At 42.0% G+C, this 18,546-nt stretch overlaps 1 protein-coding gene across 3 annotated transcripts in view; it reads right to left on the bottom strand.

Moving 5' to 3' along the window:
* LOC101280683 (cytochrome b5) overlaps positions 1–4,853 on the bottom strand; it is a 30,462-nt gene extending 25,609 nt beyond the window's left edge. For all 3 annotated transcript variants that reach the window (XR_004476952.2, XM_004280008.3, XM_049697939.1), the window contains exon 1: positions 4,592–4,853. Coding sequence is in view for 2 of the 3 variants with exons in the window: in XM_004280008.3 (XP_004280056.1) it covers positions 4,592–4,720 (129 nt within the window). In the remaining variant the exon portion in view is untranslated. The remainder of the gene's footprint in view (positions 1–4,591) is intronic.
* Between the last annotated feature and the right edge of the window lie 13,693 nt (positions 4,854–18,546).

Below are 18,546 nucleotides of genomic sequence, written 5' to 3'. Positions count from 1 at the left end.
GCCTAAGACTCAAAAGGCAAAAGTGAGTCAGAAGCCAACATCTTTGTAAGGCAGAATGCTGTTAAAGAACATCTAAGATGCAGATACAGAGCATCAGAATCCCAAGATCACCAGAAAAAGTTCTACAGAAACAAGTTTCCATTTTGATCATGTAAAGGAGGACAACTTGACACAAAATATTATGCTTTATAGTATTTTTCAGGAAGGTGTCTATTTCACAAATTAAACATGTGAAGACTTGAACTGAAAGCAAGTTAATATTACTGCCATCAATTATGTGATATTTTCTTCTCATGTTCCACAGCACTCATAAGACCTGAATAAATGCTACTGCCCAAATCACAGAAAGGGAAAAGCAAACCATTTTTCTCCCTGGCCCCAAATGCCTGCATTTTCATTCAAAGTTCTACAGTCGTTAACCTTGCTAATGATATAGTCAGAAATGACAAGACTCAAATTCACAAATATAAGTTTAAAAACTATAACTCAGAATTGAAAAACAAAACCCACCTACTTCAAAATACGTAGGCAGGGACTTCCCTGGTGGCACAGTGGTTAAGAATCCGCCTTCCAATGCAGGGGAAACAAGTTCGATCCCTGGTCCGGGAAGATCCCACATGCCGCAGGGCAACTAAGCCCATGCGCCACAATTAGTGAGCCTGCACTCTAGAGCCCACGAGCCACAACTACTGAGCCCACATGCCACAACTACTGAAGCCCACGCGCCTAGAGCCCGTGCTCCACAACAAGAGAAGCCACCGCAATGAGAAGCCCGTGCAGCGCAATGAAGAGTAGCCCCCGCTTGCCACAACTAGAGAAAGCCCGCGCGCAGCAACAAAGACCCAACGCAGCCAAAAATAAATAAATAAAATAAATAAATTTTCAAAAAATACGTAGGAAACAAGGCTCATAATCTCATAGATCAGTATCAGCTAGTAACTGAACACCTGCTGCTATTGAGATTGCCAGTAATAAGGAGCCAATCTTCCCTCTCAAGTGTCTACCCTTCTCTGGAAAACAAAACAGCTTTATAAGGCTATTATTTCAGGAGATGGAGCTCACTGCACAACTTAGAAACTTCACTTGTGTTCTTGCCCAGAGGGTATAATTTTTATAATGCTCTCCTGTTTCAACATCACCTGCCAGATTTTCACCTTCACCTAAAATCTCATGTTAGCACTCAGCTGCATATGATGCTACAGAAAGAAAGCCACACCCCATGCTGACCTGTACAGGTATAGGAGTTTGCATTTACTGTGAAGACCATACACCTGCCATTGTGTTATATGTTTAACCAGCATTATTTTGTTTCCTATCATAACCCCTCAAAGTTGGCACTATTGTCATCCTCCCATTTTACGTTAAATAAGGCATATGAGGCATAGAGAGCGTAGGCACAGACTAGGACCCCCTTCCATCCATCACAGTATATACTGTCTCAACATGAATACAGACATGCATATAGATCTATGATATATACGGAGATCTAGCCCATAATAAAAGTTCACTATTTAGAGGTAGGAAGGCAAAAAACAAACAAAAAACTTTCATATTTGGGTAAGTTAGGGAAAGTAGAATCTTCTTTAGTTACCACGCAAAGGTTTCATGAATTTCTGGAGCTTTTAAATGATGGAAGAAAGGGGGCAGGGCAAGGGGGGAGAAACATATCTTCTGGGCTCCTTTCTCTGTTTCAAAAGAAGGGATGAGAGAAATAGCACTGCCCTAACAACGGAACAGGAGGAATCTAGGAAGAAGTGAAAATTCTGGCAGAGCGCCCTGCAGGTCTCTGAAGGAGATGCGTGTTGAAGATGCAGTAAGCCACTGGCAGGGAATCCTAGGATGGCTAAGCTGGGGCAGGAAGCCAAAGCCTAGGACACTGCATTAATCAGAGATGGTCACAAAAAGTGAAAACAGATAGTGAAAACAGTAAATAGAACATATGTCCCCTAAAAGTAGAATCAGATGCTCTGGGAAGGCTGGCACCGCCGATGACCAGCTAGAACAGGCTGCAGGAGCCTCCTGCTCGCTGCATACCTTCATCCTTCTGATCGGTCCCATTTCACAATGTCAGCCACCGTCCTGTTCTACCTTAATCCAGACCAGCTCTGGGAGCTGGTCTGTCACCGCTGATGTTAGGCCCTACTCACCAGAGTCGATGCCTGACGCCTCACACGGCCACTCCGGGTCCACTCCCCACCGCTGAACTAGACTCTGGCTGATACAGCACAGCTTTGTGTGTAATCCCGGCCCATGCATTGTTTTCTGTGTTATTCCTGCTTCCTCAAACGGAAACTTCGGAGAATAGAACTGATATCTCTTCCTCTCGAGTTCCACAGTCTCCACTATAAGAACTCAGCAGATACAGGATCACTGATCAAAAGGAAGGACGTGAGTGAGTACCAGAGAGCAGTGGTGTCACAGATAGGCTATTCTGGGGAGTTTCTACCAAGAAGCAATTAAGAAAAGTTTAGTTTATAGGAACCGCTGTAAACTTGTTTTTATGTATCTCACTATAAACAGTAGCTTTGAGTTATCTTGCTATAAATATTAGTTATCAAATATTAGTGACAAACTCGACTCATCACATTTTTCTTGAGAGATGTTCTCCCCAAGCTACTTTTAAAGAAAGAGTATTGAAAACAGAGTGAAAAATAAAGGAATTTGCTGTCAGCTAATTCACCCATTGAACAGCTGGTTTGCATCTCTTCCCGTTTCGCTTAGAAAACCTTGTGCAATTCCTTTTCTGCCTCATAAGAATGAAATGTAAATGGTTTATAGTAAAGCTTAATCATCTTCTCTTCCTTATCTCCTGAGAAATGTACCCATAAAAGTTATGCAAAATATATCTTAGGGCAGTGATTCTTGACTAGCAGTGACTTTGTTGTCCCCAAGGGGACATTTGGTAACACTTGGAGACATTTTTGGTTGTCACAACGGGGGGGAGGGTGTGATACTGGCATCTGGTGGGGGGAGACCATGGAGGCCCCCTGTACAACACAATGAATAGGACAGACCCCACAAAAAAGAAAGAAAAAAATGGCAAAGCTTCATAACATAAAATATCCTATTATTTTATAAATGCTATTCTTTTTTATAGACACAAATAAAGAAAGCACACAATGGATCTTAAAATTCTACAATTACATATACCATGGGAAGGGGGAAGGAACAGTTTTAAGCAGACATCTGGTATCAATTAGACCTGACCTTATGATGCAGGATTACTAGTTCAAGAATCTCTAATAGCAAATAAGCTCTGTAGCTCAGCAGGAGGAACAGGACAGATCAGATCTGACCCCCTACTATAAACCACTCTTAACCAGATCAGGACACTATTTTATCTTCTGGCACATCACCTGAGGACAATTTAACAGTAATATACCTTACTAATAACCATCAACTTCAATCTTTAAAAAAATTTTTTTTAAAACATTCTCTACAAAACCAATGTCCTTTGATATAAATTGTGATCCAGCTCAGACCAGGCCTCTATCTTCATTTTCCTCACAAACTATGTAGAAAATTCCCATCACTAAGCATTCCTGTCTATTGTCTGGGGAAATGAAGGAGAGTAAGTGTTACAGGAAGATTTATGACTGAAACTCCCCCACAGTGATATAACACAGCCAGAGGCAGCAAAGAAAAACTCCTTAGAATTTATTGCAAAAATTATAATCAACGCAAAGAATCTCATCAAAGAAATGTTTTCCTCAAAGTTAAGCAGTTACTTTACAATTCCCAAAGCTGCTTAAGGATGAAGTCGCACTGGCATTTTTCACTTCTCTGTCCCTCCCCCTTGCTCCTCATCAAAGCCACACACATACCCCCACGCTCACTCGCAGGAGTCCACTACTGTACCTCACCGAAGTCGTCACTGGATACCTTAAATATCACTGGGCGCCCTCTAGGTGAACAGCGGGTAGGTGGGCGTGGATGGTGGGGTGGGCTTGTGGATGCCAGGGGGAGAGCCGGCGCAGACCACACCTGGACCTCCGAACTCAAGGTCCCCTCTTGTGGGATCCCACAGCTCTCAAGGTGGGTGGTCTCCAACCGGCTCCAATTAGGAATCCACTCCAGGAATAATAAGTGGGACGACCCCTGTCCTAGATGAAGACCTGGTCTATGCACACTCAAGGATAAAAAGGATCTTCAAAAATCCTTCCGTAGTTGCGCTCTCTCTTAGGAAGACAGCTCCAGATGAGATTTTGTTTCCCACGAAGTGCGAAGTGGTGCTCTCCTACATGCCCGCGAAGGGTCTCGGGAGACAGTTTCTGCCCTACAAGGGCTGCTAAATTGGTTCACCTGGTCGCGGCAGTGGCTTATGCACCTCCAGGTGTGAACACGCGGGCCCGCAGCCTCAGGTGTACAAACTCGGGGTCCGCTCCCAGGTGTACAGACTCAGGGGGTGCACACACAAGTATGCAGACGCGGGGAGCAGCTCCCAGGTGTGCAAAGCCGGGTGCGCACGCACTGGTTAACACACTCAGGTGCGCACATAGAGCCGGGCAGGTCAATCCCACCACGCTGCGAACGACAAGTCTCGACCGGGAACCCCCAAACTCCAGTCGGCATCCTGCCTCCACCAACTCACCTCCTCCAAAAATTTGGTCAAATCGTACACCTTGTAATGCAGGATCAACCAGGTGCTCTTGCTGTGGTTGTGCTTCTGGATCTCTTCCAGGGTATAGTACTTCACGGCTTTGTCGGACTCCTCTGCCATTTCGGAACGCGGCGAGCCTCAGGCCCTAAAACTAGCAGCGCAGCCGGGCGGAGTTCAGCCGGCGTCTCCGCTAACTTATCCCGGCACATTCCCCACGGCGCTACTCAGCGCCTGGGCAGGGAGGCAGGCACTGGGGTGGGGGTCGGGGGGAGGCCGAAGCAAGGCCTCCGATGATTGGCCAAAATTCGTGTCACTCAAGGATCCCGCCCTCGGCCGACACTCCACCAACTCCAACGGGCCGCGCCCAGCTCGCGAGTGTTCATTGGCTGCAGAAGGTGCCCTTCACAGTCACAGCTGTACGAGCACGCGGAGGGCGAGGCTCCCTTTGTGTCTGCGCAGAAGACGGTGGCGCGGAGATCGGGCGCCAGGGCCTGAGCCCTCGGGTGTGGGTGTTCGTGGCGGACAAGGCGAGGTGGCCGACGAGGGAGGGTCCGACGGGGCGGGCGCAGAGTCCATCTTGTGTAGGGCAGCGACCCCACATCAAAATCGCCGCGATTTCCCAATCAGGTCAGATCAGGCAGAGCTGGGCGTTAATTTGTAACAAAGTCGTTCCGCTGCGAGTGTCGAGGTGGACTGTTAGTGTGAGAGGAGATGTAAACGAGCCTCGTGGACGGTAAAAGACGCAGTTACCTCATGTAGCCTCGACAAAACAAGTGTGTTGCCCAGAACAGTGCTCTGTAATTTCCCGACCCATCCCCAGAACTGCCCCCAAACTGCCCCATTCTCACAGGATAAACAAACCCAGGGAAATTGTTCTATAAAAGCAAAACCGTCCCAATGTGCGTAGGACATATGTCGCTCTGAAGTTATTCGCTGTTGACCCTGACTAGGCGAGTACTTGTATTAGTGTCTCCTGTCTATTCTCAACAGTATATTGTTTAAGGTAAATCCTAAATAATTGATTGCTCTTGGAATAGAGTCTGGAACAGTACCTCCCCAGCTGGGCACCGATAGGAAGATTTACAAATGTTCTATTTTAAAAAGGCGGGGGAGAGAATTCCAGCATATTAAAAAGTCGTCTGATATTTATTAAGGTCTTTTTCGGCAATGGTATTTAATTCCAAAAAGAACTACACAATAGGTTATACATGTACGTCATCCTCCCATAAACTAAGCACAGTTCTTCCACAGTAGTTGCTGATGAATGTTAGCTTCCTGTCCCCCTGCTTACCTCTTCCATAGGAATGCAAGGCCATGGAAGACATTTTTCCAAACATTCCAAATAGTCTTTAGCCTTTTCATATGCTGGAATACATTGATTTTCAAATACTGCACTAGCTTTGCATCTCTGAAATAAACCCCACTTGCTTACGATGTATAATTTTTTAATTTGCTTTTTTAAAAAACAAGTATAGTTAATATACAATGTTGTGTTAGTTTCTGATGTACAGCAAAGTGATTCAGTTATACATACGTATATATGTTTTTCATATTCTTTTCTGTTATAGTGTATTACAAGATATTGAATATAGTTCCCTGTGTTATACAGTAGGACTTTGTTGTTTTATCTATTTTATATATATATAGTTTGTATCTGCTAATCCCAAACTCCTAATTTATCCCACCCCCTTTCCCCTTTGGTAACCATAAATTTGTTTTCTATGTCTGTGAGTCTGCTTCTGTTTTGTAAATATGTTCATTTGTATCATATTTTAGAGTCCATATATAGATGATATCATATTTGTCTTTCTCTGATTTCATTTAGTATGTTAATCTCTAGGTCCATCCATATTGCTGTGTCATAATTTCATTCTATTTTACAGCTGAGTAGTATTCCATTGTACATATGTGTGAGTATATATATATACACATATACCACATCTTCTTTATTCATTCATCTGTCAATGGACATTTAGGTTGATTCCATGTCTTGGCTATTGTAAATAGTGCTGCTATGAATATTGATTGGGGTGTATGTCTCTTTTTGAATTAGAGTTTTCTCTGGATATATGCCCAGCAGGACTACAAGATCATATGGTAACTCTAGTTTTTTTTAAGGAACCTCCATACTGTTCTCCATAATGGCTGCATCAATTTACATTCCCATGGTGTAGGAGGGTTCCATTTTCTCCACACCCTCTCCAGCATTTATTATTTGTAGACTTATTTGTATTGTTTCTGACCTGTGTGAGGTGATAGCTCATTGTAGTTTTGATTTGCATTTCTCTAATAATTAGAAATGTTAAGCATCTTTTCATGTGCTTATTATCCATCTCTATGTTGCAGAAATATCTATTTAGGTCTTCTGCCCATTTTTTGATTGGGTTGTTTGCTTTTTTGTTATTGAGTTGTATGAGCTGTTTGTATACTTTGGAAATTAATCCCTTGCTGGTCACATTGTTTGCAAATATTTTCTCCCATTCTGTGGGTTGTCTTTTCATTTTATTTATGGTTTCCTTTGCTATGCAAAAGTTTATAAGTTTGATTAGGTCCCATTTGTTTATTTTTGCTTTTATTTCTGTTGCCTTGGGAGACTAACCTAAGAAAACATTGCTACAATTTATGTCAGAGAATGTTTTGCCTATGCTCCCTTCTAGGAGGTTTATAATGTCATGGTTTATATTCAAGTCTTTAAGCCATTTTGAGTTCACTTTTGTGTATGGTGTGAGGGAGTATTCTAACTGCATTGCTTTACATGCGGCTGTCCAGCTTTCCCAACACCACCTGCTGAAAAGATATGTAATTTTTATGTATTGCTGAATTATATTTTGTTAAGAGATTTTCTATCCATATTTATGAGAGATATTGGTGTGTAGTTTTCATTTTATGCATTGTATTTGTCTGGCTTGGCTATCAGAGTAATACTGGCTTCACAGAATGAGTTGTGAAGTATTCCCTTTTCTTCTATTTTTCTGGAAGAGAACGTGTAGAATTGGTGTTACTCTTCTTTAAAAACTTGATAGAATTCTCCAGTGAAATCATATGGGCTGGCAGATGTATTTTTCAGGAAGTTTTAAACTATGAGTTTAATTTCCATAACAGTTATAAGACTATTCAGATCTGTTTCATACTGGGTGAATTGTGGTAGTCTGTACTTTTCGAGGAATTGGTCCACTTCATCTTAATTGTCAAATCTATGTATAGAGTTGTTCATAGTTGTCCCTTATTATCTTTTGATGTCTGCAATGTCTGCAGTGATATCCTCTGTTTAATTCCTGGTAGTAGTAATTTGACCACTCTTCTTGTTGTTATTGTTGTCAGCCTCGCTAGAAGTTTGTCAGTTTTATTGATTTTTTCAAAGAGCTAGCTTTCTGTCTCTGATTTTCTCTATTGTTTTTCCTTTTTTTTTTTTTTAAATATCACTGATTTCTGCTCTTTATTGAGTCCTTCCTTCTGCTTGCTTTGGGTTTTCTTTTTTTTTTTTTCCTAGTCTCTTGGGGTGAGAGTTTAGATTATTGAATTGAGACTTTTCCTCTTTCCAAATGCATGCATTTAGTGTTATAACTTTCTTAAATGCTTTAAAAATAGTAAACCAGGGACTTCCCTGGTGGTCCAGTGGTAAAGAATCCACCTTCCAATGCAGGGGATGCAGGTTCAATCCCTGGTCGGGGAACTAAGATTCCCACATGCCACGGGGCAACTAAGCCCTTGCGCCACAACTAGAGAGAGAAAAACCCACATGCCACAACTAGAGAGAAGCCCTAGTGCCACAACAAAAGATCCAACATGCCTCAATGAAAATCCCGCGTGCCGCAACTAAGGGCCAACGTAGCCAAATAAATAAATATTAAAAAAAAAAAAAGTAAACCAGATTATGTATACTATTTTCCTAACAGTTCCCAGGTCTGCTGAACCTCCCCGTGACTCTGGCAGAGCAATGAGTCTCTTGAGTGCATGGCTACCTCTATAATCCAATGTCAAGACTGATTCAGATTTCAGTCCCAGTTCCAAATAACTCCATAAGTGGTTAAAACAAAACTTTGGTGCCAGTGACCTGGTCTTATCCCTGGATTAGTAACTTATCAAATGCATGACTATGACCTAATCAGTTAACTCATCTAAACCACTGCTTATAAAATGCTTAGCACAGGGTCTGGCACATAGAAAGCAATCAACAGATTTTAGCAAGTGCTATTATCGATCAAGACTTCCTTATTCTAAAACACAGGTATAAGGAAACATCCTACGTGGAAGATGCTCCAAGGTGAAGTAAATTTAGGCAAATTTAGAAACAAACAAACCTGAGAAATTAAAGGAACATAAGAATTTATAAACTCTTCCTGACCTCCCCTCCAGCAAAGAAATTTTAATAAACATTTAGAAAACCAACTCTACTCCTAAAGTTCCTCAGGTAAAATATACTGTAGAAAGCACTCAGTCTTTTACCATAAAGCACAAATAAGCAAACGTTATTACATTTTTTATTCCTTTTCTAATTCTTTCTGCCACTAATACACAAGAAACACTTCATCAGCTCCTTCCTTCCCATTGACAAATCATTATATTTGCCATAACCATAGAGAGCAGGTTCCCTCTTAACAAATGGGCACTCTTAAAAGATGGACTCCAAATTAGCTACATGGATAATTTGTATTAAATCCATGTCTTTTAAATATGTTAGCATAGGTTAACTTTTCCCTTCTAAAAATATCTGTATCTCTAGTATGTATACCCTATTTAGTTGATTTCCAAACAATTCCCCATCTATTAGCAATAAGATCCAAAATTTTCTAAATTTTTAAAATTTTCATTCATCTTAAATAAAGCATTTATGTCTTGAAGTTTTTTTAATCCATGCATATTTATAACACACCAGAATGTCAGTTGATAATCTCTAATCAGTTGAATAGCAAAGGCAGAAATGAGCAGAAAATAATAAGATACCTGATCACAAAGTCAATACAAAGGTCTTAAGTTCATTGCTGAGGTAAGGCAACTTAGTAACTTCAGACAAAGACAAGTTAATTATATGTAGGACATCTTATTGTAAATACGTTCTTAGGCACATTTTCCTTGTATGTCCATCTTTAAGTAGGAGCAGGTAAATAAAAAGATTAGATGTTTGATTGTACATGGTTGCAATATTAAACTTCTTTTTAAAAATCTTTTTGTCTCCAGCACAAGTAAACAGAACAAGAGTAAAATGGTATAGATAAGGAAAGTTCCAGATATCCTATTTAACTCTGTAAAGCCTTCAGGGTTCTAGACAGTTCTATGAAATACAGCTGATAGTGTTATCATCATCAGGTCACCCAAGTCAGAAGCTTGGGAATCATGCAGGTCAGTCTCTCCTCTTTATCCCTACTACCACTGCCCCAGATTTGCCTTTCATGATTACCTGCCTATCTGCTTACAATAACTTCCTAACAGGCTTTTTGCCTCTAGTCTTGAACTCCTCAGACCTATCTTCCATGAGTAATGGATCCATAATTAAAATCTGATCATATCATTATTTGCCTAAGATATTCCAATGTTTCCCAATAACTAAAGTTCAAATTCCTTACCAGAACATCCAAGGTCATTCAAAATCTGTCTCTCTCTCTAGCTTCATCCTTTGTCATTTCCCCCTCAAGCGTTATAGCCTAGCAACAGTGAGCTATTTTTAGATCTCCAACACACTGCATTCTTTCCTCACTTCCATACCCTTGCTCAAGCCCTGTCCTTTGCCTCTTACCTTAAGTTTACCTCTTACTCTCCTTACCTCCTTTCTCCTACTTCCTTTATCCTGGCCAAGGACTCAGGATCCTTTTTGACTCAGCTTAGGAGTCAACTGTGGAGGAAGCATGAGCTGACCACACCCTTCCCCTCCAAGTAGCACCCTCTCTGCTCCTTTATTCCCCAATCATGGCTATCATGCACTCACTACATCATCGGTCAACATGTCTGTCTTTCTCATTGGACCAAGAGTTCCTAAAGGACAGGAATGGTTAGTCACATCTGTATCTTCAGAACCTAGCACAGTGCCTGGCACTCAGCACGTGCTCCATAAATGTTTTTGAATGAATAAGGGTATAAATGTGATATAGGAGATGGCATGTGAGTACTTGGAAAAATCATAATTACACTATAATCATACTGAGAAATGTGGATTCATTTATCTGACACTAGCAAGAGTATTAGCCAAGTTTTTAACTTTTCCCAGGACACCTACTGAAATGGGGGTGGGGTGGGTAATCATCAGTTAGATCCATTATACCTGTAACTTGCCCTTGCTGACCAAGCTTGCTTTAACTGTCTTTACAAAAACTTGCATGTACTCCAAGTGTCACACAGCCCAAATAATAAGAGATGTTTGCCCAGGTTGTTTATTGGGAACTTGGAGTCAGCTGTGTCCAGTTCAAGCTCCAGACAGTTAAGACTGGTTAAGATGGCGAAAATCTCTCATGTCAGAAGGCCAAAAACTCTACCCTCAGAACATGCTAATGCCACCATTTTCTGAGCACGTGTCCCAAGAAGCCTGTAGCTTAGCTGCACAACGATGATTACCTCACCTTTTTCTTGTCTCTAATTACCTTTCCTCACACTCCCCGTGCTCCTGACACCCCAGCTTTATTCCATAAATATCCCAAGTCCCTTGCCTTTGGGGAAGTGGATTTGAGATTAGTTCTCCCATCTCCTCACTTGGTGGCCTTGAGAATAAACCCTTTGTCTGCTGCAAACCTCAGGGTCTCAGCGTTTGGCTTGCATGTCAGACAAACAAACCTGGCTCGGTAACACTACAAAAAGTAAAACTGTTTTATTTCTTCCCCAGTTTAGGAAAGTGGGGAAAAGAAGCTAAATGCAGCAACAGCAGCATGAAAATAGTTTAAAATGAATGAGCGTGTGGACCTAACACCAGTCCAAGGTGCTCAATGCAGCCACGTAAGTGTACAAGTAACATGAATGATAGAGAGGGCAGTGGAGTTCTCGAAAGCTGGGAGTCCCATATCAGAAACACAGCTACCTACCTAAATAAAAATACCATCTAAGACCTCTAAGGCTGACGCTAGAAGGAAGTAAAAGTTTCTTCTTTCTAGGTATGCAACTGCATCCCTCCATATCCTTCCTTCCCTGATTCCCTCACTGATTACTGATACCACTCTCCACCGCCTACCACTACGCTACTCTCCTTGACACTCTAGCACAAGTGTGGATAAAGAGCCCTTTCTTTGCCTTCTTACAGCAGAGCCAGAATATTCAAATGAACTTTGCTAAAGGATAACCTAAAAGAATTTTCCACTATGAGAGCCTGACATAGTTCATTCACCTTTAATAAATGAAGCAGTGATGCCAATGCAAAAAGTCTGTCTGATTGTCAAATCTCAGGTGACTGTGAGGCGCACACCCAGTGAGGACCCTTTGTAGGGGCCCTTCCTTCTAAGTCCCAGTCTCCCTCTGTATGTTTGAGGGCAGATGATTATACTCTACCCATAAATACAATCTCAGACATCCCAGTTCTTCGAATTCCAGTCCAAGGTGCATGCTGAACCCAGCCGTAACGCCCAATCTAGGTCTTGTCATCTTAGTTCCAGTGTCCAGTCTAAAGATCTGACTCTTCCCCAGGTAGTTCTTCTGAGAAATGACCTTCATTTTCATGTGGTACTTGGCTACCCACAAAGTATGGTCTAATCTTTGCATGTCCTAACGGTTTAAACATGATTTAACACAATGCAAGAATCTTAACCTTTATAAAAGATACATACAGGTAACTAGTGGGTGGAATCCTTAAGAGCATTCCTTCCCATCTTGAATGCCTGTGAGTGAGATAAAGGGAAACTTAAGTAACTCATATACTTGGAAAATTGAATAAGCTTGCCCACAAGCTTGTCATCAAAATGTATCCTGTGAGGAAAATTTTTCCCTGGATGAAAATTCTTGCTGGCCCTATAACATTCTGTGGTTTTTTGTTAATTAAAAATTATGATGTAATGTTTTATACATATAAATGGATGTGCATATATATTTTGAAGCACAGTACCATAAATGAACACCAATGAACCCTTCTCTTCACTTGGGGACAGTGGGCTCCTCCCATATCCCATTCTTCTGCCTCCCCAAAATCATTATTATCCTGAATTGTGTTCATGACGTCCTTGCCTATTAAAAAAATTAGTTTTGCACATATGGATATATCAACAAACAATTTATTCAGCTTTCCTGGAGAACTATTGAGCTTTATAAAAATAGGATTATACTGTATGTAGTCTTCTGGAACTTTCTTCTCCATTCAAAATTATGTTTCAAAAATTCATCCATATTGAATAGAAGGAAATACAAAACAAAAGAACAAGAATGGTCTTAGCAACATTCTTCATAATAATTCTAAACTGGAAGCACTCAAATTGTCCTTCAACCTCAGGAAGGATAAATATATACACACAATGGAACTCTATCCAGCAATGAAAATGAATAAAATACTGCTGCCCTCAACAATATGGATGAATCTTATGAATATAATATTTACAAAAGAAGCTATACACAACAGAGTTTGTGTTGTATGATTCCATTAACTTTTCAAAGCAAGCAAAATTAATGTATGGTGTTAGCAGTTGAGACAGTAGTTACCCTAGAGGAAGTGGGTAAGTGGCTGGGAGAGGGCATGAGGAGTACTTCCTGGATACAGGTAATGTTCTATCTTTAGATCTGGGTGGTAGGTATATAAGGGTGGTCATTTTCAAAAAAAATTCGAAAAACTGTCTAAGTGTCTACAGTAAGTCCCCTACATACAAACCTTCAAGTTGCGAACTTTCAAAGATGCGAACGTGCATTCACGTGTCCAGTCACGTAAGTTAGTTCACGTGTCTGGCGTACATTGTCACGTGTGTGCATCCTCTACAAGTGGTTGTGCTTTTGTGTACTTTACTGTACGGTACTGCTGCTGTGCAACACAAGGAGCTTACTAATGAAGACCCGATGGAATTGGAGGCTCAGAGAAAGGACGAAGAGAGACAAGAGGAAGAAGAAGTAACTGAAGAACCGAAGAGATTCACCACGCAGGAAAAGGCAAGGGGATTTTCTTTATCTGAGGAGGCAATGTTAGCTTTTGAGGCACAGGACCCAAACGTAGAATGGTAAACGGAGGTTGCAACAGCCATTCAGAATGCAATCCAGTATTACTGTCACCTATGACGAGAAAAAAAGAGCTACTACGCAGACATCACTGGATCATTTTCCAAGAGGGTAGACAGAATTAAATCCAGCAAGGAACCAGAACCTGTGCCATCAACGTCAGGCGTGAGTGAAATGGCAGCTTGCCCTCCATCTCCTACTGCTGACGATCCTTCAGCTCTACCATCTCCCACCTCCCCTCCCTCCTCCAGTCAGTAACTTCTTGTCTGTTCACTCGATGCCAGCCCCTGTATGCCAGCTGCTGTACTATACTACTGTACTTCTCAAGGTACTGTACTGCAAGATTTTAAATGTTTTCTTTATTTTTTGTTTTATGTATTATTTGTGTGAAAAGTATTATAAACCTATTACAGTACAGTACTATATAGCCGACTATGTTAGTCGGGTACCTAGGCTAACTTTGTTGGACTTACAAACAAATTGGACTTACAAACGTGCTCGTGGAACAGAACTTGTTCCTATGTAGAGGATCTGCTGTACTTATGTTCACGTTTTAATTTTGAAAGTTTTATCCATATTATTGCATATAAATGTAGTTCATTTCTTTCCTTTGCTGTATAATATCCAATTTTGTAAATATAATTCAATTTATCTATCTGTTCCCCTGTCCCTGAACATTCGGAATTTTGTTTGTTTTTGCATTTATTTATTTTATTCAACAAACAATGCTGCTACAAACATATTTCTTGGTGCACATATGTAAGAGTCTCTTAAGGGGAAGTGTATATAAGGAATTTCTAAGTCTAAGGGTATGTTAATATTCAACTTCAGAAGATTACATCACATTGTTTTCAAATTTACATTCCTACATTCCAACAGTGTATGGAGATCTTATTCTGCATCCTTACTAACCCTTAAAATTTTGCCAATACTATGGTATTTCGTTGTGGTCTTATTTAGATTTAATAATTAGAGGTTGAATATCTTTTCATAGGCTTATAAGCCATCCTTTTTCTTCCTTCTGCAAAATACCTGTTCTTGACCTTAGTGCTTTTTTCTATGACTGACTGTCTTACTCTAATTGATTTGTGAGAGTTCTTTATATAATCTGGAAACTAATCACTTGTGGGTTACTTTTATGAAAATATCTTCTCCCAACTTGTGGCCTGTCTCTTCACTTTATTTTACTTTTGAAAAACAAAAGTTTTTAAAAGCTTTTTATTATAGAGAAGTTCAAACACACCACAAAAGTGGAGAAGATAGTAAAATACATAAAAGCACAGATAATAATAGGAACCTTCACTCATTTTCAACAATGATCAAAACATGGCCAATTCTGTTACCTCTTTGTCACCACCCTCATCTCCCACGGGATCATTCTAAAGCAAATCCCAGATATGTCATTTCATCCATAAATACTTCTATACGTCTGTGAAATAAGGATCTTATAAGTATTATCTTTAGATGTTATTTTGCCATCTAGAAAATAATTCCTTAGTACAATTAAATATACAGAGTATGCAAATTTCTGACTTTCATAAATAGTTTTTATAGTTTATTTAAATCAAGATCCAAATAAAAGCCATACATTTTCACAATACACACGGCTTATCAAGCCTAACTGACCCGCTTTAACCTCCGGCCTCGCGTCCCTACCTCTCCTTCCAGCTCCACTGCAGCCAGCTGGTCACCCTCCCGCCTGCCTCAGGCGTTCTGCTTGTACTCGCGATTCCCTGCCTTACAACGTCCTCCCCCGACCTGTGTGTGGCCGCCCACTCCCATCTCCTTTCTGTCCTACATGTCACCTTCTCCATGAGGCCTCGCGACCTCCGAAAGGGCCTCTCCCGGCACTCCGTCTCCCTGTCCCAGCGCACCTATCACCGTCTTCCAGACCGACATTTTACGCACTTATCGTATTAATCTATCCCCCAACCCTCAAGTAAAATGTAAGCTCCAGGAAGGCAGGGAACGCTCTTAGTTCAATGCTCCATCAGTGACTCCTACAAAAGCTCCGGGCACACAGCAGGCGCTTAATAAATACCTAGGAACTAGCCCTTGCGCCCGGCTTCCGCTCCACGCCACGCCACGCTGCAGGGCCCCCCACTCAGGAAGTTCCACCGCCGGACATTCAGCGGATCCAAGGGCCGCCCTGCGCATGAGGCCGAACAGCCCGTCAGTGCGGCGAGCGCGGGGCTCGGCACCTGTGGCTCCCCAGCGGCCATACCGCGCAGATGCCTCCTACCTCGCTCTGCAAGACAGCAAGGGCCTCGAGACGGGCCACACCAGCGCCAACGCCGGCTCTTCTCTCGGGGAACCACGAGCGTCGGCAGAACAGCGCAGGCAGTCAAAAGCTTTGGCGGGAAAAGGTACGGCGCGCGGGGCATTCTGGGAACGCTCGGGGTTACGCTTGGGGTCGCGGGGGGCGCAAGGCATTCTGGGAGCGGTACCTCAGAGACGCCGGGAGGACGCTGGGGATCGCAGGACAGCGGCCCGGGAGACTGAGGTGAGGAGGCCGTTACCCGGGAGACCAACTTCTTGTCTGAGCCAGAGACTGAGAGGGCGAGCGGGGGAGGTCGCTGCAGGCCGGGCCGCCTCACCGCGAAGCTCGTGCGTTCGCGTCAGGGGGCGACGGCTCTGAGGGCGTTTCTTTGACAGGACGCGCGTGCTGAAGAGCTAGTTCTAGCTTGTGAAAAGGGAAAAGGAAAGGAACAAAGAGTCGTTCTTTCACGAAGGCCCACAGGTTCCAACAGTAGGGCACCTTATTTAATCGGTAACTTATAGAACCGCCTTTTAAATAAGGTGCTTAAGCTAAATAAAGACCTTGGAGATGTTTCCACCAGTTCCATGCTGTGTGTTAAGAAGATGGGGCCGGCGGGGCGGGGCTGGGGGAGCTGGCCTGTTGACCTTGGGAGCCATCCGTGGGCCCGCAGGAATCCGACCTGCAGGCAGGCTTTTTCCCACCGAGGGCCCCAACAGAGGGCGAAACTGCAGCTCCAGAGGGGCCGAAAGTTGCTTAGACCTCGCCGCCCGGGCGTGCACAGCGAGTCTGGTTCTCCTGGGGTTTTTGAGTCATCACATGGAGAATCTTGTAGGGACCTGTTCCTTACTGGTAGCACTTCACCAGGGCAGAAATGTGGTGAAAATTTCATTTTGGAGTCAGCAAGTTTTCCATTTGTCAGCTTGGACGTGAAAGATGCTAGTCTCCGATCAGTATGTTAATTAACAGTTTATCCATATATGTTATATATAGTATATCCGAGTTTCGAGCCTTAACATTACAGTTCGTATACAATCTAGGGAAAAAACCCAAACTTTTAATTTGTAAGGTTTGCCAATTATGAACTGAAAAAAAATTGTTTTAATGTAGTTCTAAATAGTAAAGTTCAATAAATTCTCCCCTATTCCTGAACAGGTCGGTGTTGTTTACATACAGTTTTCCGAGCACTCTTGGAAGATTGACAAGAGAAGGGGAGGACCACTCGCAGGAATTTCTTGGTGACTTTGCTGGAAGATATTTAAAGGAAAAGTGAGGCAGAAAGTACTTTTAGTGGGAAATGTGTTTTAGAAATGGAAGTAACAAATCTCTAACTTTTGCCCATGTCTTTGACCTATTTCCATTCAAATATGCACAGTTGTACCTCTGGGCCCAAGCCATAATCAGTTCTTTGTTTTATATTTTACTTTATATATTATTGATGCCCTTTACCAAAACGCTTCAGAGGAAGTGAATTTTAGCAGAATTGTGAAGTAGATTGTGTTGGACTTGGAACTTTGTACTTCATTTTTATTTTATTTATTTATATTTTTGGCTGCACTGGGTCTTTGTTGCTGCGCGCGGGCTTTCTCTAGTTGCGGCGAGCAGGGGCTACTCTTCGTTGTGGTGCGTGGGCTTCTCATTGCAGTGGCTTCTGTTGTTGCGGAGCACGGGCTCTAGGCATACGGGCTCAGTAGTTGTGGCTCGTGGGCTCCAGAGCGCAGGCCTAGTAGTTGTGACGCACGGGCTTAGTTGCTCCGCGGCATGTGGGATCTTCCCGGACCAGGGCTCGAACACGTGTCCCCTGCATTGGCAGGCGGATTCTTAACCACTGCGCCACCAGGGAAGCCCTGTACTTCATATTTTTAAAAAAATTTCACAACAGTAAGCATTTACATAGGAGAGTAGAAAAGCAGAGAGAAGGAAGGACTGTTTCTATTTTTAATATCAGAAATCATCTTGATTAGGTATTTAACACCTTGTGTGACTTGGTTTGTGTTAATCATTTCCAAGAGTACTTCCACTTTTAAAAGAATCTAAGTGATCTTTAATGATGAAAATTTCAAGCACTGTGGTACTTGAGTGAGAAAGATGTGTGGGGAGCAGAAGGGCATTGCCACTATTCCTCGAATGGCACCACAGAGACATTTGGCTACTGAGATCAGACCTAAGGCTGGTCACACTCCAGGTTCCAAGACTGATATGTTACTACTTTTCTTCTTAAAGAGAGACAATATGTAGGTGTTTAAAGGTTTGAAGTACTAGAATACCAGTTACCTTCCCTGGATGTATTTGTGTGCCCTAGAGAAATTGAGCTTAAATTATATGCTTTATTTTTACATTGCAGTTTTCTTTTCTGTCATACATAAGATAGACTCCAAAGGTATGCTCTGTAAAATGTGTCCCACATAGAAGTTTGAAAGCCAGATAATTAGTGGAAAAGGAAACTAGATAAAAGTTTAGAGATCTCAGTAAACATTTTCTTTCGTGTAAAATAATGAAAATATATTCTTCAACTTTGAAGTGCTTTATAGAGGTAACCTAAAACAGCAGAAGATTTGCTATACATTTTTATTTTTTAAAA

Source organism: Orcinus orca, chromosome 15, assembly GCF_937001465.1.
Source record: "Orcinus orca chromosome 15, mOrcOrc1.1, whole genome shotgun sequence".
Classification (NCBI taxonomy): domain Eukaryota; kingdom Metazoa; phylum Chordata; class Mammalia; order Artiodactyla; family Delphinidae; genus Orcinus; species Orcinus orca.
This window is presented reverse-complemented; position numbering and strand designations above follow the sequence as displayed.